Source organism: Patella vulgata, chromosome 6 (genome assembly GCF_932274485.2).
Source record: "Patella vulgata chromosome 6, xgPatVulg1.2, whole genome shotgun sequence".
NCBI classification, from domain to species: Eukaryota; Metazoa; Mollusca; class Gastropoda; family Patellidae; genus Patella; species Patella vulgata.
In genome coordinates, this window is record NC_065884.2 from 6761396 (window position 1) to 6785489 (window position 24094).

General features: G+C 35.1%; 1 protein-coding gene and 1 long non-coding RNA gene across 4 annotated transcripts in view; one reads left to right on the plus strand and one right to left on the minus strand.

Moving 5' to 3' along the window:
* LOC130010518 (uncharacterized) overlaps window positions 1-23668 on the plus strand; it is a 30551-nt gene extending 6883 nt beyond the window's left edge. Inside the window, exons 2-5 of the mRNA XM_056101686.1 lie at window positions 21105-21365; window positions 21627-21752; window positions 22759-23070; window positions 23649-23668. Coding sequence (XP_055957661.1) covers window positions 21105-21365; window positions 21627-21752; window positions 22759-23070; window positions 23649-23668 — 719 coding nt within the window. The remainder of the gene's footprint in view (window positions 1-21104; window positions 21366-21626; window positions 21753-22758; window positions 23071-23648) is intronic.
* Window positions 58-8662, minus strand: LOC126808587 (uncharacterized). Of its 3 annotated transcripts, XR_008788659.1 has the most exons (6): window positions 8390-8662; window positions 8124-8207; window positions 7649-7928; window positions 671-725; window positions 409-492; window positions 58-213 (listed from the first exon to the last, which is right to left on the minus strand). It is a non-coding gene; the product is annotated as an uncharacterized LOC126808587 (long non-coding RNA). The 3 variants fall into 3 exon arrangements; XR_008788658.1 differs by lacking the exon at window positions 671-725; XR_008788660.1 differs by lacking the exon at window positions 671-725 and having other exon boundaries at window positions 8580-8648.
* Window positions 23669-24094: the final 426 nt, after the last annotated feature.

Below are 24094 nucleotides of genomic sequence, written 5' to 3' on the forward strand. Positions count from 1 at the left end.
ATTTGAGTCAGATTCTCCGTACATTGGCAAGTCACCGTGGAGTGTAATTGTAGCAGGATCGATGGACAACGGACTATCCCCTTTCCAGGTCGCGGGTTGAACGAAAAGAGACAAAGACAGGAACACAGCTATACAGTTTATTTACAATACACAGGAACAAAACAGCCAATTATTTACAGAAAGAAGAACAAGTAGAAGACAAGAAGAAGAGCACTGAAATGACAAAATAACTAAATTAGCAAATAAGAATAAATATATATAAAAAAGGATGTAGCTTAGAAATAGCTTCTAATAACTAATCATATAATATAGAGAGATACATTGCCTATTACAGGTAATAATAATGGAGCATTTAGAACTATTATACATAAATAACATAACAAAATGAGAAACTAACTATAAACATACCCTGATAAAGGTGCTCTTAAGAAATGAAGAATTAGAACTAATAATGTATAAGGAAACCATATACAGGTACAAAAGAGAGAAACACTAAAAGATAAAACACCAAATTAGACATACATTTTAAAATATAAGTGTTTACTTCTTTAGATTGATTATACATGTATTATTTTATTTATAACTTATATGAGAATAAAACAGTATTTAAATTAGAAAGGAATTGTCTTGTATTATATTGTCAAGTCAAGTTAAACAAATATAAACCTACCCGAATTAGTAAATGCAGTGCTGTGGAAAGAAATTGTTGCCTTCAAGATGGAGATCTAAGAAAAAGTGACTAAAGGTGAAACATGATGTTAGGACAGTATCTAAGTAACAGAATACTACTCACCATGTTAAAATAACATGTTTAAACTATAAACTAAACTAATTATACCAACTGGAAAAACAAAACTTACTGGATATACAGGACAATAGAACTGGATAAAATACTTAAAGAGAATATCACACCAAATACTTAAAGAGAATATACCACCCTACTACACTATCCCCCCAGCACAAGAAGTGGCGTCCCGACACGAACAACCCTAAACAGTCTACAGCACACCATAATAAAAACAACAATATACATATATAATACAAAAATAATGAACCAATCCACATACCCAAACCATAATCCATAAACAAAACCAAGTCGTCATCAAGTAAAACTGTAAGCAACTGATAATGGAATTTATAATCTAACTAATAATGCAAAAATGAAAAAAAAAAAAAAAAAATCGTTATTAAAATACCAGTAGATACAACTAATATAAATCAAAGCCAAACAGTATTCTCTAAAACCCAAGCATCAGATTTCATCCAAGTAGGTGGTTTACGTTGTCGTTTAGGAGCTAGAACTGGTTGTGAAATATCATCAGAGGAAATATCAGGATCAGGTGGAGAAATTGAATCATCAGAATTATCAGTAACAGTAATATTAGGAACGGTCATATCAGGAATATCTGGAACAGTAATATGAGGAATAATAATATCCGGAACAGAAATATCAGGTAACACGTTGGTAACACTAACAGAAGAATTGGATGAAATATTAACATTTGAATTATTATCGTTATCAATCGTGTGAGGTTGAGAAATGGGAAAATCAGGAATACTAACATCAGGTGAAGAACGAACACGTGGAAGTGGAACATTTAATCGTGGGGCAGGAATAGGTCGACCAGAAGAACTTATCGGAAGTAGAAGATTTCTGTGTAGAGTACGTCTTAATGAAGTGTCAGCCTTCTGAACTACAAATACTGGAATTTTAACATCTGGTTGTGAAATAACTGTATAACAATCATTCTCCCATTTATCTGCAAGTTTATTTTTACCTCTGATCTGTACATTACGAACTAACACAACATCACCAACATGTAGATTAGCACCTCGAGTTTTCACATCGTAATAAAGTTTCTGCTTCTGCTGCGCTTTCTGAATATTTTCTGTAGCAATATTGTTCACGGCTTTAAATTTATCTCGAAGTTCAGAAGCAAACTGTGTATAAGAACTACGTACATCCGTAGCAGAAGTATCTCCAAAAATTATATCAACAAGTAACTTAGGATTTCTACCAAACATCAAATAAAAAGGTGAAAAAGAAGTTGATTCATGTCTAGTAGAATTATAAATAAAAACTAAATAAGGAACGTGATCTTTCCATCTACCTTTCTGTTCTTCAGTAAGAGTACCTAGCATATCTAAAAGTGTTCTGTTGAAGCGTTCACATAAACCGTTTCCCATCGGATGATATGGAGTAGTACGTGATTTGTGTATACCTAAAATAGTGCAGACTTCTTTGATTATATTGGACTCAAAATTTCGACCTTGATCAGAATGAAGTTTTGCAGGAATTCCATATGGTAGGAAGAAATTATGAATTAATGCTCTGGCGGTGGTTTTAGCAGTCTGGTTTTTAGTTGGAACAGCAACAGCAAATTTTGTGAAGTGGTCAGTAATAATTAAAATGTTTTCAATACCACCCTTAGAAGGTTCTAAACTCAAAACATCTGTACAAACAAGCTGTAATGGTTCTGAAGTTTGAATACTGACTAAAGGCGCTCTAATATTCTGCTGAGGAGACTTTCGGCGAATACATCTGTCGCAGGATCTGACATACTGCTCTACATACTTCGACATTGAAGGCCAGAAGAAGCGTGATTTGACCAAGTCCAATGTGCGATCACGACCCATGTGACCCATCTTGTCATGAAGTAATGATAAAACAAGTTGCCGAAGAGAAACAGGTAAAACAATTTGAAACACAGTATCAGATGAAGGTGAAGGTAAGTATTTCCTATATAAAATATCATCTTTTACAATTAAATTATCCCAATGACGTAATATAACTTGTGAGTCTTTATCAATATAAAACAGAAATGTATCAGACGGCTTACAACCAGTTTTCACAAAATGAATGATATTCCGTATTCCCAAACAGTCTTGTTGAGCTTTTAAAATCTTAGAATTGTCAATTAATTTAGTATATTCTGTAGGAATTCCAATAATAGGAGACATAAAACAATCAATTACATCTTGGTTAAAAGAAAAAGTTTCAATTTTACTATGCTCAACGTCGGTGAAATTAGTTATAGCAGATACCACAGAATTATCTACACATGAAACGGGAAGTCTTGATAAAGCGTCTGCAGCAACATTACGAGATCCAGGCAAGTATTCTAAAGAAAAATCAAATGCAGAAAGATCAGCTAACCATCTATGACCTGTAGCATCAAGTTTTGCGGAAGAAAGAACATATGTAAGTGGATTATTGTCTGTTTTAACAGTGAATTTGTTGCCATAAAGATAATCTTGAAATTTTTGTGTGACTGCCCATTTCAAAGCTAGGAATTCAAGTTTATGTGCTGGATAATTCTTTTCACTTTTTGTAATACTCCGGCTGGCATATGCAATTACTCTTTGTTTTCCTTCCTGAATTTGATATAAAATAGCACCTAAACCATGAGAACTAGCATCTGTTTCTAATATGAAAGGTTGAGTAAAATCAGCGAAAGCTAAGATAGGAGAAGAAGTTAAATGAGAAATGAGATTATCAAAAGCCTGTTGTTGTTCTGCACTCCAATGAAATGAATTACAATTAGATCTTTTTTGTTTTTTAGGTGAATCGCCAACAAGAAGATCAGTTAAAGGTCGAGCAATCTTAGCATAATCCTTGATGAAGCGTCTGAAATATCCACAAAATCCAAGAAAACTGCGTACTTTTGAAACAGATGTAGGAATAGGCCAGCTTGTAAGAGTAGAAATTTTATCAGGGTCAGCTTTAATACCATCTTCAGAAATTATATGCCCTAAATATTTCAATGATGACTGCAGAAATTCACATTTTGAAGGTTTTAACTTAAGATTGTGCTTCCTTAGCCTGGAGAATACTGAACGAAGACGAAAAATGTGTTCATCAAATGTTTTAGAAAATACAATGATATCGTCAATATAAATTAAACAATGAAATAAATGAATATCTGACATACATCGCTCTAAACAACGCTGAAAAGAACTAGGTGCGTTGGTTAATCCGAATGGCATAGAATTGAACTCCCAAAAGCCAAGGCTACCTGTAGTGAAAGCTGTTTTACATTTATCTTCTTCTGCCATCTCAATCTGCCAATATCCACTTTTTAAGTCTAAAGATGAAAAATATTTTGAGCCATTTAATGAATCTAAAATCTCGTCTATGCGAGGAAGAGCATAAGAATCACGAACAGTTTTTGAATTGAGCTTTCTATAATCTACGCAGAATCGTAACGAACCATCTTTTTTCCGTACAAGTACAACAGGAGAAGCAAATGGACTGTTAGAAGGACGAATGACATCAGCCTTAATCATATCATTAATATGGTCTTTAACTTCTTGAAACATGGAAGGAGGTATTCTACGATGCCGTTGCCTAAATGGGGTATAATCAGTTAGTTTAATTTTATGTTTCATAATATCAGTTCTGCCAAAATCAGTGTCAGACATGCTGAAAATATCTTTGAATTCATTGAGAAGGTCTTTAAGTTGCTGTGTTTCACCCGGAGCACATTTAGAATTAACTGAATTAAAATTGAATAAATCTTCGAAAGGTTTAGAAGGGGAATCATGTGAACTAGAAAAAGGAGAATCATTGACAATATTTACTTGTTGAAGTTGACAAAGAACACTATTACGAGAAATAGTAATCGGCTTACTTGAAGAATTAGTGATATTTATATGGATATTAGAAGAAGGTTTTACAATCCCAGGAACTACATGAAGGAAACCAGGAATTGAATTGTAGTCTAACGCCAAATAATGTTTACCAGGTAGAAGTTTAGATAAATTACAGCTACCAACAACAACCATAGAAGAATTTGCTGGAACAGTTACAGGCTTAGAAGTATTTTTTAAAAATTGAGGAACATTACTAGCATTAATCGTATCACATAAAACTGAAAACGTAGAATTCCACACAGTAGATTTAGTCTGAACATTACACAACCTAGATAAAATATTTGTACCAATTAAAAATGGAACCTTTGAATTGAAAGAACATGAAGGAACAATTAAAACTAAGGCTTGCAAATCTTCTGAAGTATCTGGAATACGAACTGGAACTGAAATATATCCAAGATATGAAACCGGAACACCACCTGCAGCACGAACATCTAACAAATCATTCAAAGGATAAATATGAAATTCTGATAAATATTTATGATGAAAATCTTCTGACAAAGTAGAAATCATAGAACCAGAATCCAATAATGAAGGACATAAAATATTATTAACTAAAATATCAGCAACATTTGAACTTCCAACTAAATTAGAAATAAAATTTGAGGCATTATCTTTCTGGGAGAAAACATCAGGACTCATCGACCGCCTCGTGGAACAAGTCCCTGATAGTTTAAAGGGCAGATTCTATCACCTTGTCTGTGTCCAGGCTGTTGGCATTTAAAACAAATGGGACTAATACGAGGTGGATTTGAAGTTGTAAAACGTGGCGGAGGACGAAAAGCTGGGTTTAACGAAGGTGTGGGCGGAGGAACTGAAAAATCTTGCGCTTGAGGATTTCTAGGTGGATAAGATCTTGAACGAGGCATCGACATTCGTTCCATATCATTTATTCTAAAGCTGATATTTTTAATTTGATCTGAAAGACATGAAATCTGCTGTAAAACTGCTCTCTGGAAATTATCAGAAGAATTTACAGGACTTGGAGGTATAACTGAAGGATGACTTGAACTCTCTGGAAAACATGAAACTAAATTTAATTCTTCTTCAGATTTTCTTACCGCTGTCATTAATTCCGAAAATGAAACACCAGAATCGAGAATATGCTGTGTGTTGCTCCTGACTAATGAATTATGAAGTCCATGCCAAAATTTATCTTTAAGAATTTTATCAGAGGAAGACTCAGTTAAAATACCTGATGAAATTAACTTTATTACAATATGTTGAACTCTACATGCCCAAGATGAAATCGATTCAGAATCAGTCTGTTTAGAAGTGTGTAGCTTATTAAGTAGGACTTCCGAAGATAGAATATCGCCAAATAACGGATCAAGGTGACTAAACAATTCCTCCAAAGATTGTGGATTTAAACCAACAAGAAAATCCGCTGCAGTACCCCTGGATGCCCTACGAACAGTATTAATAATTACAGGTGTAGAATGTGTACCTTCTTGCTGCAAACCAAGAATCTCTAATCGCCACTGGTTATATGACACATCACCCCTATTACCATCCCCAGAAAAAGTAGATAATCTAGGTGTCGAAAAAGCAGATGTCAAATATGTTGGAGAATATGATGAATAACGCCATGGTGGATTTGAATAAACAGACTGCCTATAAGGGTTTGACTGATGAATAGTGGAAGTTGTTTGAAATGACGGAGGAATACCATGTGAAACAACATTAGTGACAGTAGAAGGGGTAAAATTAGGTTGAAGGATCGGCCGTGGAGTGAAAGTATAATTACCAGGAATGTAAGTGTGTGATGGAGCTGAAGTAGTAACTGGCGACGAATGATTGGGCCTTACAGATGGATCATGACCAAGAACATCATGACAAATTTCATGTTGATATTCCAGATTCAAAGTTGACATAATACCTTTAATTTCATCAATAACTGCTCTAGTTAAATTTGCATCCTGGGATTGAGCCATGTTTACAAGATGGAAAATTGAAATAAGTTGAATACAAAAAAAATCCCCAAATTATACAACTAGAAATCGAAACTTTCAAATAACAAAACATCTAATTCAAATTTTAAATATTAAACAAACCATAAAGAGCTATCACTATCAACAAACTATACAAGTCCAGGATCAATCAGACATCAACTAAGCTATTTCAAATAAGTCTAAGTACCTAAACTGAAATACTAATATCCTAATCAATACTAATTCAGTTGAAGCTATGTCAAAAAATAATAATAATCAAGTCCAGAAGACAAGTCAAACAACACAAGAAATCTATAATATAAAACACACTCTGACGAAAATCACAAGTCCAAAAAAAAAAAAAAAAAAATTAAACCTGATCTGATTAAGATAAATCAAATCTAAATACCAACTACAGATACCACAATTTATAATTCAATTCAAAGTACGAATATTGTAAACCAAATGCATATATATAAACATATGCACCTACCAAATGTAAAGTAATTTATGAAAATAGAAGTATAGAAATGGAGAGATGTTACATGCAAGTGTATGTGTAGAAATTGTTAATTTATAGAACAAAGGGAAATGTAAACAAATAAAATGGCGGTCCTGTCATAAGGTCACTGTGTCAATGTCAGTAGGTCAATGTCACAATACCCTTACACTAAAGAGAAAACTTATTTAATTACAACGGCCAAACAAAATAAATTATTTGTACTACTATGTAAATAACTTATCCAAGTAAATATGTAAATTACTTATATTATGATTGCGTTCAATGTAAATATGTCACCTGTAAAAGGCATACACTTAATTATATATATGATAACTAGCAATAAATAAGTATGTTATAATATTATAAGAAAACTTTTGGATAATATTGTGTATTCAAGCGTCCTCAAATACACACACACACACAAACACACACAGTTAATGCCAATAAATAGAACTTATAATATTATAACAACCATTTCTAAAGTCACATCAAAAAAAAAAAAAAAAATATTAACCCCCACAAATATTAATGACTTGGCCAAGTATAAAATGAAATAACTTACAGATTACAGCGCTGATTCCCGCGAAATAAAATCCAATAAATACACAAACACAAAACACAGATCACAAAGCACAAAACTGGAACAATGTCTCTTTAAATCACGTTGGGCGCCATTTTGTAGCAGGATCGATGGACAACGGACTATCCCCTTTCCAGGTCGCGGGTTGAACGAAAAGAGACAAAGACAGGAACACAGCTATACAGTTTATTTACAATACACAGGAACAAAACAGCCAATTATTTACAGAAAGAAGAACAAGTAGAAGACAAGAAGAAGAGCACTGAAATGACAAAATAACTAAATTAGCAAATAAGAATAAATATATATAAAAAAGGATGTAGCTTAGAAATAGCTTCTAATAACTAATCATATAATATAGAGAGATACATTGCCTATTACAGGTAATAATAATGGAGCATTTAGAACTATTATACATAAATAACATAACAAAATGAGAAACTAACTATAAACATACCCTGATAAAGGTGCTCTTAAGAAATGAAGAATTAGAACTAATAATGTATAAGGAAACCATATACAGGTACAAAAGAGAGAAACACTAAAAGATAAAACAAACACCAAATTAGACATACATTTTAAAATATAAGTGTTTACTTCTTTAGATTGATTATACATGTATTATTTTATTTATAACTTATATGAGAATAAAACAGTATTTAAATTAGAAAGGAATTGTCTTGTATTATATTGTCAAGTCAAGTTAAACAAATATAAACCTACCCGAATTAGTAAATGCAGTGCTGTGGAAAGAAATTGTTGCCTTCAAGATGGAGATCTAAGAAAAAGTGACTAAAGGTGAAACATGATGTTAGGACAGTATCTAAGTAACAGAATACTACTCACCATGTTAAAATAACATGTTTAAACTATAAACTAAACTAATTATACCAACTGGAAAAACAAAACTTACTGGATATACAGGACAATAGAACTGGATAAAATACTTAAAGAGAATATCACACCAAATACTTAAAGAGAATATACCACCCTACTACATAATGTTGGTAGTAAAACAGTTTTCTAGGCTGCGTAATATTCCTGTCAGAGTTCTTCTTTTAGTCTCTAATGATAACTGTCGTCGTTTGTACCGCCTGGTGAGCAGCCTGGTCAAGAATTGCCGCGTGTTAGAGGGTTCGCACTTTGTGTAGCTCTCTTCACGCGACCACTAGGCCTACTGGGGAAACGAAGTTTTTTTTAATTAAGCTTTCATATTACATATGAAAGCTTATTGTTTCTGTTAAGATTATTATTGTTATTTTTTTTTTGTGTTTTGTCCACAAATCGGATTTCTCAGAATCTAACCATAGGATCGTTCTGAAACTTTTACCTATCCCCCCAAAAATGGGTGGTGGCTGTTGATTAAATATATTTTCAAAACGTTTTACGAATCCGAAATCACCGAATTTTACGAAGGAATGCATTTGACCTACAATGCTGTAACTCTGTGACTATTTGACCTATTTTACTAATTCTTTTTTCTTTGAGTATCTTGAAACATTTACTTCAAATCTGCAATTTCGGATTTTGGCATTTCGAAAATTCGTCGCTGTCATTTCGAACCGGAAGTTATTATCAATTTGACAACTTCTTTAATAGTTGTGCGATTTTCGTGAAATTTAGAATGTTAGTAGATCTTGCCAATGCGACTTCAATGATGTCCTCGGAAATTTTCTAAATTATCTCCCCTTGGTGAAATTAAGGATCAAATTTTTCAAAAAAATCGACGAAATATAGGTCAAATTGCCTTGAAAATTTTTTTCTGTACTAGCTAAGACAGTACTGATGAGTACACAAAAGTGCCACCATCTCAAAATGTGAAAAGTCCATACGGCTTTTGCAATATTTTACTTAAAGACATAAGAGTTACATTTTCTGAATGCTTGAAGGAAAGCCTAAAAATCTATCGGTTTAGAATTTTGATTTAGGTCAACTGATGGACGCCATTTTGAAATGAAAATGAAAATTAGTGAAAAATCCACATTTATGGGCTTGAAAACATACACAATTGGTCGTGGCTTAGAGAATCTGTCTCCTATTACCGAAATTAATACATTTGAGGATAGCCTGGATCATGGTCGAATGTTTGGTATTTGAATATTTCAAAAATTCGAATTTCTCCTTTGATGTTTTCCGTGCCGACAAGGTTGTTTTCGAGTTTAGCTGGTTTTGATTTCGCGCATGCGCTACACAGGAACCAACGGTACCATGAGTACTAAATTCCGGCGAGCAACTTTTCACGTTGGTACCTAGGCACCCTGAAAATTTCAAGGTGATACCTGCATTCGTTCAAGTCGTTTGTTCTTGTCACCTGCCTTTCGTCGTTTTTTTTTTCTAAGTCAATTTACGGCTTCCATGAGGGAAAAAAAGTGGAATTTCGCCGTGACACCGGCACCGATTGTCCGAAAACCATGAAATTTGGACACAATACGCCCATTACCACCCCGGACTCTGTGCTTTACCCCCATTTTGATCCCATTAAAAAAAAAGAGTTTTAGCAAAAAAACGATTTTCGGAATTTAATATTGGTTTTAACCCTGTAATACCCAGACATGATATATTATTATAATCCCTATGAAATATTTTAATTATTTACTGCTATAATATGAATTATCACTTATTCCCCGTTAAATAAATATCGGTCACCTGGTGCCGCTGTACAACTGAAAGGACACTGGCCTCAAGTCAATTTACGGAGAGAGAGAGAGAGAGAGAAATGGGGTTTAACGTCCACTCGACACAAACTAGGTCATTTCGGGACCAACATATGGTTTAATTTTATTTCAATAATTCGCTTGCGCGTAGGGGTCTTTAGCAGTGGGAGGACCCGGAGAAAACCCACAAGGTTGGACAGGCGACCCTACTCCTTGCGTCAATTTACGGCTTCCATGAGGGGAAAAAAGTGGAATTTCGCCGTGACACCGGCACCGATTGTCCGAAAACCATGAAATTAGGACACAATACGCCCATTACCACCCCTGACTCTGTGCTTTACCCCCATTTTGATCACATTAAAAAGAAAAGAGTTTTAGCAAAAAAACGATTTTCGGAATTTAATATTGGTTTTAATTAATTTTGAAATTGGAAATGCAAAGAGATTTTATCGCCTCTTCCGTATGTGATAGGTATTGGTACTATACACATTATCCTTAAAAGACAATTTTTTAAACTGACCGTAACGATGCATCGACACTAGAAACCGAAATCGCCTATTTTGACCTATTTTGACTGCTGGGGTATCTTTCCGTACGTGACAAGGAGTAGGTCGCCCGTCCAACCTGTGTATTTTTTCAGGATCACCCGGTTTCCCCCCCACTGCTAGACCCCTACGCGCAAGCGAATTATTGAAATAAAATTGAACCATACGTTAGTCCCGAAATGACCTAGTTTGTGTCGAGTGGTCGATCAACCCCATTTCGCTCTCTCAATTTTAGCACTCCTAACTCTAAAACTAAATGCAAGGAACGGGCCTATTTACAGAGGTCACAATTTTAACCTACATGCACACCTACATGATATACATATTATTATAATCCCTATGGGATATTTTAATTATTTACTGTTATAATATGAATTATCACTTATTCCCCGTTAAATAAATATCGGTCACCGGGTGCAGCTGTACAACTTCAAGGACCTTGGCCTCAAGTGCATGGGACCAACTCTACATTTTCTGAAATGTCAATAAAAGCCCTGGAATGATTTCATTTAAAAATAATAATCAGAAAGTAAATCTATTTTTATTTATATGCTATTTGTTGCCAGAAAATATATTTTGTTACTAGTCTAATTCAAATTTAAAAATAAACAATGGGTCTGAGGCATATTTTATTGATATATAGAAATTAATGCAGTGTTCTCATTATGTGATAAAAGAGTGCCAGAAATGTCTCGAAATTCAGCCATTTGTGTATTTAGTATATCAAGTATATGCGTGTATTACAAAGCTCTGATTTGTGTGATTTGTGTACACCCCGCTCCCCCCCCCCTCCTCGTGTCACTATCATGTACATATCAATTCTGCTGCCAACCCACCCACGCGAACATGACTAAATTATGAAACATTGTCTAGTCGTTTGTATGTTACGACAAAACGAGGCCAGCGTGGCTCATTTGCTGCAGAACGGAAGGCCTTGCAAGGATTAGTGTCTAGTCGTTTGGATGGTACGAAAACCCGAGGTCAAAGTGGTTCCCCGTTGGCAGTGGTGAAGTATGGAAGGCCTAGCAAGGATCTGTGTCTAGTCGTTTCGATGGGACGAAAAACGCCCGTCCCCTCGTCCATGGTACAAGGATTAGTGCCTAGTCGCTTGGATGGTATGCAAAACAGAGGTCCCCGTTCTCTCCCTTTGTCTGTGGTTCTTGACCGAAGGCCCGACAACTAACTTTGCGTGCAGTTTTTTTAGGTAGCACGAAAAATCGAAATCCTGTGTGCATATTGGCGTGCACGAAAAATAACCCTTTGCATTTGGAATTTTATGCACCCACCCCACCCTCGAACAACGCTTAACATAACATTTTGTTTTCACTACCTACATTGTAAAATTTGTTTGATTTCAGATGACTTAGCCCCGGTTTTTCACAGTGAAAGATTTTGATGAAACTTGACATGCATGTTTATAACCCAAAGATATGGTTCCTTTCGATATTTGCGCATATCGAATCGTAACTTCATGAATTATGGTCCCTGATTGTAAGAAAAATCACTTTATATTTCGCGTGTTCTCTATCTATCTCTCGGAAATGGAATATGGAAATACACAAGCTAGCTAGTGTATTACAGGTTGGTGGTGGTGGGGATGAGGTCTTCTATTTGCAATGATTTTTTGACTACAAAATATACGCTCTAACTCATTACTCAAACTACAGCAAAAAAAAAGCGGAACGGAAACCCGATTTTATATATTCTTACAATAGCAACGCACTTCGGGATTAACTTAGAAATGGTTCCACTACTGATGTCTTCCGCCTTACTCCTGCCACAGTAGTGGCTTGTCCTACGGAGTTCCTTTCCGCAAGTTTTTTTTAGTCAAATGACTACAAAAAGGTTACTGGCCTATGTATAGCTCCCTTAATTTACACATAAACTGACCTAAAACTGCACTGCACATATAATAAACCAATTCCCATTGAAATAAAGGTGAAGCCGTACCGCATAATTATATGATTTGATGAAACCCAACTGCTACCTGAAGTTTCTCGCCTATCGAAGTTATAATATCCGCCGGTGTCATGGCGGCTCGCACATTATAAGAATCATTGCTTTGAAAATGTAGAACGCATTAACACAAAGAAAAACTGATGGGTAACTAGTTTAGTGGTCCAGTCTTCACTATAATTTGTGATAGAATTACTTATTTAAAAAAAACTGAATGATGTAAAAATAAAAATGGTTGGAGTGCCCAAGTTTAGATTTGTCGTTGATTTCATAAAGATGTTAGGATATAGAACGTTAAATACTGTGTGATTCAACATGGCGGCCGAGGGGTTTAATATGATATAAGTACGAAATACATGTACATGTAGTACCAAATGGTTTATATGTATGAGAGTCAAGGTTTGGACTAAATGTCTTGGGGAAGTAGGGGGCGACTAGCATGTGCCTCTCTTTAGTGGACCGATGTGAGATTGCCCATTGTATTAACTGGACGGGTAGGCCTATTCACCTTCAGTTATGTGTCAATGTCAAATAAGCGGCTTCGTATCAACACGGTCGGCTCTGGGCCGGTTTAATTCTACGTATCTCTCGTAGCTGAGAGAAAAAAGATTTTTTAGCCCAGAGAATATCTTCCGTCAGAGTGGTTGTTGATTCATAGATTCTAATAACCCCTTTTGAAGTTTATATGAAAGCTTTGATATCTGCTATGCAGATCTAGTTATTGTTATTTTTTTTTTGTGTTTTGTCCACAAATCGGATTTCTCAGAATCTAACCATAGGATCGTTCTGAAACTTTTACCTATCCCCCCAAAAATGGGTGGTGGCTGTTGATTAAATATATTTTCAAAACGTTTTACGAATCCGAAATCACCGAATTTTACGAAGGAATGCATTTGACCTACAATGCTGTAACTTTGTGACTATTTGACCTATTTTACTAATTCTTTTTTCTTTGAGTATCTTGAAACATTTACTTCAAATCTGCAATTTCGGATTTTGGCATTTCGAAAATTCGTCGCTGTCATTTCGAACCGGAAGTTATTACCAATTTGACAACTTCTTTAATAGTTGTGCGATTTTCGTGAAATTTAGAATGTTAGTAGATCTTGCCAATGCGACTTCAATGATGTCCTTGGAAATTTTCTAAATTATCTCCCCTTGGTGAAATTAAGGATCAAAGTTTTCAAAAAAATCGTCGAAATATAGGTCAGAATGACCTAAAACAAGAATTCGATACTAGACAAGTAATTACTGATTCGTACACAAAATATGGAGTTTGTCGATCGAACCGAAAGTGCCACCATCTTTAAACGTGAAAAATCAAAAAGGCTTTTTTGCTATTTTACTTACAGACTCGGGCGTCATATTTTCGGAATCCTGGAAGGAATGCCTAAAAATCTATCTGATCAGAATTTTGATTTCGGTCACGTGATGGTCACCATTTTGAATTGAAAATGAAAAATAGAAGCAATTTGAAGGGCCGGGACTTTGGAACACAAGAACTCTCCTTCTAATTAAGCTAGAATGTTCAAACTTGGTGTAGGCGTTCACTAGGTCAATGTCATGATTGAGTTCAAAGATGAGCATTTTTTGCCTAGGGTAAGCAGAGATAAGCAAGCTGATTTGTTGATTCTTTAGGGCACGATGACATTGGTTATAATGAATGGAGGGCGATGAAACTCTTGTCAATCGAGAGGCTAATAGCTGGCCTGTTGTGTGAAATCATTGTATCATTTTTTGAAAAAGTCCGGGGTAGCCGAAAAAAGGAGATCGAAATCCAAAAAGTCGTATTTTTACGATTTGGGGCATTTTTAGAGGTCGTGTAAAGTAAAATAAAGCATGCATATACATATATTATTGATATTAAATATATCATATAAAAAACTAAACAATGAATCAGCTGTCATTGACAGATTTTATATTATAAGCATGGTCAGTGGAAGGTCAGCGTATTGTCTAACTTGAACTCACTGACTCCGTAACATTATTGTGGGTATGGTATAAGCTGAATTTGATGAGATGCACATATCTCGTATGACTATTTGGTACTTACAGTGTTAGACTTTGTCGTAACGTTACGGTCTCCATTCATCAAATCGTCGTTGGGGCTATAATACGATTTTGAATCAAGTTATTTATCACTGAGGGACTCAAAATTAGGTTTGATGTAGCTCTGCTCATTTACAGTGGCGAATTTAACGGGCTCATGGGTTCCAGCTCCCTCCTCTAGAAATTTCACAGCACCCGCATGGATTGTGGCTAATTTTGTGGCAGAATTTTATTTTTCTGGGGGAGGTACTTCTAAATGGCTCCGACACAAGTGCCTGAAATGCCATGAAATCACGTTTTCGGCCTCCAATTAAAATTTCTTAGCGGGAGAACCCCCTGACCCGACCCCATGGTTAATCCGGCGTTGATGTTCCCTCTTGTGCAGCTGCAAAAGAATGTACAAGTTCATTGCCTCATTGTCAAAGATCCCACTTTTCTACCCCAGTTCGGGTAATGAGGTCGAGCGTATATTGTATAGGGGATATTAAACAAGCAAACAGTATGGCTGATGTCTCCCGCCAAAACCCCAAAGTAAAAGATGACACATTAATTAATCGCACTTTCATATTTTTTTCAAAAGTATCGAGCAATCAAACTATACTGTAAATTTCATCACTCTCTGTCAGATAGAAATCAAGGTTATCTTGTCCCAAAGCATCGACCAATGAAATTGCCAAGCTGTAGCTCAAAATGTTCAGTCAAGACCTGATGAACATCTACACCAAGTTTAAACATTCTAGCTCAATTAAAAGCTGGGTTGTTATGTTCCAGTACTTCATTATAACCAAAGTTATCATACCCCAAAGCATCAACCAATTCAAAGTCCCGGCCAATCAAGTTGCTTTGCTTATCCTGACTAAGAGAATGCTCATTGTCGAACTTGGTCAAGGTAATATGGTCAAGGTACTAATGTAATGAAACTATACACAAAGTTTCATCAAATTGCTTATCTCTGCTTACCCATTTTAATAGTCCCCTGCCAATCGAAAAGCCCCCCGACCCACCCACTCCACTCCCGTGTAATACATTAGGTTATAATTGTGTTACAAACGTATCACAAGGAGCATTTGAATATTCTCTCTGAGGCATCTGATACCACTTGTCATTGAGGTGTTCACACAGCCAACTCATTTTTGTTTGTTTGTGTTATCTTTATTCAGTATAAATCAACTAATACAAATGAAAAAAAGTACTTGGTTTAATGAGATTATCTTTTGAGAGTTGGTCATAAAGGTATCACTAATCATAATTGCTCTTAACTTCAAATATATACACGATTATGTGTATTCTAAATATCAAATAAAACAATGATGATTTCTTTACAATAGCAGTACAACAAATTTATTCGCAATATTTTCCTTTGATCAGTTGATCAAAAACCTGATTATATTTACAATATATTCTAGGTCTTTGCTCTTTATTCCATTGGTTCAAAATATGATAAAAGAGGCTTATCAAAAAGTTTATATCATGTAGTCTTATATAACAAATAGAACAATGACATACAAGATGTTTCAAATCATAATCTATTTGCATTATTTATTTCAATAATTTGACCTGTGATATTCATGTATAAAGCAAAATAGTAAACATTGAATTTCATTCACTTTTATGTATAATATAGTATTAAACCGGTTAATTATTGTATACAACATTTATTTAATTTCATAGCAACATTTTATACTATTGTATTCATTGTAGTTTTTTGTCATTATTAGCCCAGTCCGTGCATAGCATTATGATGTGAAATCCCATTTCATTTCAATTATAATAGTCTTCATCTAGAAACAATATTACTATTTATATTGGTATGTTACTACCAAGATATAACAATAAAATTAGCAAAAGTATGTATAAATTAATAAAGTTCTCTTTAGTATCTTTCATGAATAGTCAATTGTTCAATACCATTATTTCTCTTCACCTCATGCAAATAAATTGAAATGGGATTTAATGTTCAACTGTTTTACTTCACAACTTACATAAATCATTTGGTGATAAAGAAACATACATTTCTAGTATTTTGTTAACATAGTGTACTATACTATGCATCATTATATAGAAGACATATGAATGAATAAACAAAAATATGGCAAAATGAACAACATGAGAATGATTGTAGAAGTATAAGAACAAAGCAATTGTTTAATATTAAAAATATTTGATTTTCTTCTATTTAGATGTTAACCCCTGTGTAAGTGTCGTTTTCCTCTGTTGTACGAAATTAATGAGAGTAAACCAAGCTCCAGAATTTTGTTTTAATTGTGTACATGTATATGTTTATTTATATTTTTCAGCAAAGATGACTAGCCCTCCGTCGAATATTAAACCACATACAATATATTCTGTGAAGATGTCATAAGAGAAAGAATCATAAATGGCCAGCAAAGTTGTCTTGTACAGAGAGAGAGAGAGAGAGAAATGGGGTTTAACGTCCACTCAACACAAACTAGGTCATTTTGGGACTAACATACGGTTTCAATTTTATTTCAATAATTCGCTTGCGCGTATGGGTCTTTAGCAGTGAGAGGAAACCGGAGTGCCCGGAGGAAACCCACGAGGTTGAGAAGACGCCTCTATCTCCATGCCACATACGCTCACACCTGGGATCAAAGCCACAGCCACAAGCCAGAGGTGACCGACCAGCTAGAGGTCGAAGCGCGGCACTCTAGGCCATCCCAACCCCCCTTTCTTGTACAGACCTGTGCATGTGTAGTCAATGTGAAAATGAAAAAAAAAACTGTTAAAGAGACCGAATTTGATGTTAATACATTTAGTGACAGTGATGATGATAATGAAGATTAACTTTGATGACATTTGATGTGCAGAGTAACTGTTTAATTTTGATTTTCAATGATTGTTTCACTTTAATAAATAATTTCACAACTGTTCATCCTGTTTTCTAACCTTTCCCTTCATTCCAGCCCAGATACACAATTATTTTTTTTAACTTATATCTACATTTATGTTTGTAATTTGACCATTAATCATATCCGAAATAGTAGTTCACAGCTACATGTACAGTTGTAAAAATACTGTAGTGGCTAATTGAAAGGGAACATGTATGTGGGTTTAGAATGTTTATCTTAGTGGAAAAAAATCATGTGGTTCAATGCTTATAAAGTGCTACTGATCTCCATTATTTCAAAAGCATATCACTCAACTACTGTCAAACATATCCCCTGGCTAGAATATGCTACAAATCGACTCTAGCATGTTCCATACAAGCGATAATTTCTGAGCAAACATCCAACAACCAACCCTAACAGGCCCTTGAGATCCAACAAACAAAATAATTATTGGGCTTGTTTGCCCACACCTGGTCTTATGATTCATACAAGACCTGATAGTCTATCAATTACAGGCATTTGACAGAAAGGGAGATAATTCTTTTTTACCGTTAATGGATTTCCACAATTCTTTATTCACCCATGACATTTGTGTTTTGAGCATTTTTATTTACATCAAAATCTGTCCAATAAACTGTTCATTGCCAAGGATGAAGGCATGAGGTGTTTTACCAACTATTTAATTTTATGTCAACTTCAGAATTGTTAGTACACAAATAGCATTTATTTGACAATTTTGACGAATTTCATCTGGCCCTAAATCAATAAATTGCAAACATTTTGCTTGGAACTCCCAGATTTTGTCTTCCTGGCATCATAAGCTTTCCAAAAATGTATTGTTTTTCTTTTATGGAAGACCGTGTAGCGGAGTTGTGTTTCTAAGCTAGCTAGAAATTTTGGCTGCAGGCCTACACCTCCCAAGCTAAATTTCCCTCATGTCATCCTGTATAGCAAAGGCATATGCCTGTCTTAATTAACCCAGTACTAAACACAATTTACTTGTTTAATTTTTCCAGCATTTTTCAGGATAGCTGATGGGATGCGGGTCAAGTTATGCCACTTGTCTATTTAATTATTTACCAGTGAAAAATCGAATTAACTTCACCAAATTTTTACTCATTATAATGATTTTTTTTTTTCTGTTCATATTATTTCTATGACATGTGACAGTGACTGTGAATATGAAAGCTTTAATATCTGCTTAGCAGATCTAGTTTTTATTAGATCTATTTTCTATTTTTATTTTTCTAATTTTGTTTTGTAAATATAGATCTTTTGTGCACAGATTATGTTTGAAATTCACCACTATAGTTATATTTCTTTATATAAAATTGTATATGTTCATTTTCGGGACGGTTAATTTGGTTTTACAAGAAGGAGGGGAATGTGGAGGAAACCACCTGTGATGACCTGATAATCGGTCACGTGACTCGCGACAACTTGACTGATCACTTTACGTCTAGACTGCTCACTGTAAGTACCTCTCGGTTGCTACTACAATATGGGCTCAAGGACACCAGACATGGAGAAGAGTGGACTGGCAAAGTGTGCTCTTCAGTGATGAGAGTCGTTTTCATCTTTATCACGCTGATCAATGTCTTGGACTGGCCAGCCATGTCTCCGGACATGGCACTGATGATAGAACATGTCTGGGATGAGATTGGACGCCGTCTGTATCGGAGACCACAGATGCACACCATTGCTGCTTTAGAAGCTGCTTTGTCCAAGAATGGAACAATTTGCCGCAGGCCTTCTTTCAAACATTGGTAAATTCCATGCCACGTCGCTGCACAGCGTGCGTAAGAGCCCGTGGAGGACACACGCGCTACTGACATCTGTGTCGTACTTTTGGTTTTGACCCCTCTGACTTTGTACCGTTGATTACAGATTAAACATCAATAAGTGTACAAATGTGTTGTTATTCAGGCGATACGTTTCAAGTCAGTAGCTTGAAGCGTATATATGGTATTAGTGTCAGTGGCCTGTGGCACGAAGTAACAGTATATTGTCGCATACATAATATATTATGTCAACGCTTGGGCGATATAATATATTATGTCAACGCTTGGAACTAGGATGGAGGTGACTAGGCATGAACAAAAAACAAGATGGCACCGATAACAATTGTAAAAGATTATATTGTTAATATTAGAAAATAGTAGGCCTATAATCAACCGTCACGTGTGAAATTAAAATTATATAAACCATTTCTGGGATACGTGTGTAAACTTTCTTTCAGCTTTCAGATAGGAACAGCTCGAGCCTAACCCTAACCCTAACCCTAACCCTGCCTGGCCCTAGCGTCAACACAATATATTATGTCGCCCAAGCGTTGACATAATATATTATGTATGCGACAATATACTGTTACTTCGTGCCACAAGCCACTGACACTAATACCATATATACGCTTCAAGCTACTGACTTGAAACGTGCAGGGTGTGTTATTGATGTGTTCCCATTTGACTATTGTTCACAATAAGAAGCAAAATAAATAAGAACAATAAGAAGCAAAATAAATAAGATATGTTTACAGGATCATTTTGTTATACGAAAAACTAAGTGATGCGTTTTCCATGCGGACCATGGCGCTCAATATATATATAAACATTGGCAACTGCCGTCAAGACTGGTTGCATTTTAAATTGCTTCATGTAGCCTATTAGTTAGCAATTTTTGGTACGATCTACGTTCTAACTTATGACGTCAATTGCCGGACGACTGGCTTTGTGAAACGTCAGTTACCAGCCGACTTGTTGCATATTTTCAATTGCTTCCATGTATTTTAATTCACACCAATATGATACAACGTTCCGTAAATATTCCCCCTTTTTTCTTGGGTTGTTTCCATTATTCTTGATTTGTTTTCATTTTGAGTGGAGCCTATATAGGCTTGCGACTGTACAGCTTTATTTGAAATGTATATGTATATTGGAGCCACAGTGGCTCAGCGAGTACAACATTGGCTTGTAAACCTGGAGTTCCTGTGTTCGATCCCTGCCATGGCGTGGACCCTCTTTGTCTGTGGTGTAGGGCGGTGGGCCTGACAAGGGAAACGTATAGTTGTTAGGAAATGACGACAAACCGAGTACACATTACTGTAAAGGTAAAGATCCCTTGGCAGTTGGAATTCGATATAAAATTAGGCCATAGCGCTGCTGACCGGGCATAATATTACTCATAGCACAGTGTGTGGCGTATACCCGTCTTCATAGCCCAATCCGGGACAGGACAGTAGGACGTTATACCAGATTGCATTCCATTGATCTATATATATATATTGTGTCCTGTCCGTGAGTTTGTCTTGTGTAATTGTGTACTATATTATATCATACAGGTAATAGTATTGTATCATTATTGAATTGTAAATAATTTTATCATACAGGTAAAAGTAAAACCAATCTGATAACAGAACAAGATAAGATAAGACTTCATATAGAAGGCCTCCAGAAAGATTGCGAACGTAGTAAACATGAAATAGAGAACCTGAAGAAACAGATACAAAGACAAGATGAAGATTGCAAACAGCTGAGGAAGGAAATCGAAAAACGAGAAACATACTTTAAACTAACCAAAGAGAAAATTGCTCTGAAAAAGACGAGAATTGAAGAGTTGCAGACATGTATTAAAACTCAAAAGGAGGCGGGTAGGTTGTGATTAATTTCAAATATATTACGTCATACTAACATACACTCATCGTTGCACTTTAAAGTTATTACGTCATATACCTACCGTCACCATAGAAATATATAAATACAGTTCTATTATCGTCACACTTTATTACGCCATACCTATCGTCACAAGTCATAACGTCATATACATATCGTCATTGAAGGCAGAACAACTATAATAAACTTTATAGTTATTCTAGTTAGATGAAAAATATTAAATATGACATATATTACAGATACAGGTGATACATCAGATGGTACTTTTTCTGGTAATATAAGTGGTACATCAGATGGTACTTTGTCTGGTAATACAAGTGATGATGATACCTCAGATGATACAGGTGATACCTCGGATGGGAAAGGTAAGTCTGATAACTTTTCATCCAGCCAACTTGGTGCAGAGAACTCATCGTACTTTGATTCAGCATTTATAAATGAAATAACTTTTCACATGGAGAAGGGTCCTGGCCTACAGTCCCTATAAAGACCATACGAGTGTAGAGTAGAGCAACTCATGCATCTTTTGTCCCTATTTAGTATACAATTTCTATGAATTTCACAAATAATAAACTTTGTGAATTGGTAAACAAAATATATTTTTTATTCGTTATACATTGTTAGAAAATAATCAAACGTGCAGCTTTTGTACACGTCGTGTACAGTCAACGCATATGCCTTTTGGGTTTCTAAAGTTTAGGTACTAACATATTTTCATGCCTTTGGGTTTCTAAAGTTTAGGCATAGAATTTCTATGAATTTCACAAATAATAGATTGCTAAACAACGCTCAATTATTCGTTCAGAACAAATCGGAACTAAAAGAAATCAAATTTTAATTATATACCGAACTGGATCCATTATCAATATGTCGAGCTATCAAGGTAAGTGGAATGATATGATGGTAATATTCTGGCTACTTGACTCTCGGATTCACAATGATGTGACATAATATTTTTTTCGCCCGGCTAAAAGGCTTATTATGTCAACCCTTTTCTTCGAACAGTCTACTTCGGTGTACTAACATTGGGATTTCTTGTAAATACATAGACGATCATGACAATCAGTGTCTGGAAATTGATACCGTTTCTGTGTTTTACGTTTGTGGATTGTCTCCCTTGTTGTCGGTTTGTTTTGATTTTTATTGAAGTCAGCATCACTGTAGAGTGCAGATCACTTCCAACACAACTTGATTGGTCAATTAGCTGAGCTCACGTGATCTGAACACCGTATACAAATAAAATATGTCAGATGTTAATTTATAACCGCATCCATAATTATTTTAATACAACATTAAAACATGAAATGTTATTGAGAATATCAAGAATATATATAATACAGAATACAATAAAGCTGCAATAAATTCTTTCAGTAAAACAAAAAGGTCCGATGCCTGAAGATGATTACAAAACTATACGAGCTAATTACTCCTATCTGGTGAATCATATCAAGGAACCAGGGAAACTTAGCAGAAAATTATATGAAAAAGGCGTATTCGATTCAGAAGAAAATCGCAAAATACAGAAAATATACAGGACGTCTGAATATGGTTGCTGGGAAGCTGCCGACAAGCTACTGATGTACGTCTTATCAAACTGTGGTGATGTCTATGGTAAATTCATCCAATGTTTACGAGAACTAGGTTACAAGAAAATCATAAGTGTATTAGAAAACACCTTGGAGGGTAAGTTTATTTCTATTTTAAACAATAACAATATATATAAAAACATTGACAACTTATAAAAATATAAATACAAACGCACTGGTTCTGTTCTTGTTTGTTTAAATGCATCTGATTTTTGTGAAATATGAGTTATATTACTTCAATGATAAAAGGTCATTACTTAAGAACCACTAACCTATTAGAAGTTTAATTAACATCATGAAAATTACATCATAGAAAATATAAATGATACATCCCCAGTAGATTCTCTTATTTTTACTAAATTAGGCCCGCATACAATATGATGTAGATACTTTGCACCCTTTTTAATAATCACATACTGTATCTGGTCATAGCAAAAAAGAAGAAAATATAAATGATGCATCCCCAGTATATTCTTTACTAAATTAAGCTTGCGTACAATATGATGTAGATACTTTGCGCTCTTTTTAATAATAACACACACTGTATCTTTTGACGTTCTAATAGGAAGCTGACCATTGAGATTTTTTTGTAGCACATAGCCGACCATGACACGCCAATATGATACGTTCCGGAAATATTCCTATTTTTTCTTGGGTTGTTTACATTATTCTTAGTTTGTTTTCATTTTAAGTGAAGCCTATACTGTATAAATAACGATATATTAATTTATAATATAGGCCCGAGACTGTGCAGCCCAGTGGACATATAGGCCTAGCTAGCCCTCGGATCAATTCATTGGAGTTTTCATTCATTTGAAATGTCTATGTATACATATATTAGAGCCACAGTGTCTCAGTGAGTAAGAAGTTGACTCTCTAACCTGGAGTTTATTTGTTCGATCCCTGACATGGCGTGATTCCCTTTTGTCAGTGGTGTAAGACGAAAGGCAAAACAAGGTAAACGTAGACTATAGTTGTTAGGATGGGACGACAAACCGAAGTTCCGTGTATAAGATCCCTTGGCAGTTGGAATTCAAAATAAGATTAGGCCATAGCACCGCTATCCGGGCATAATAGCCCTCATAGCACAATGGGCGAGGTCAAATGTAGGCTAGTGTAAA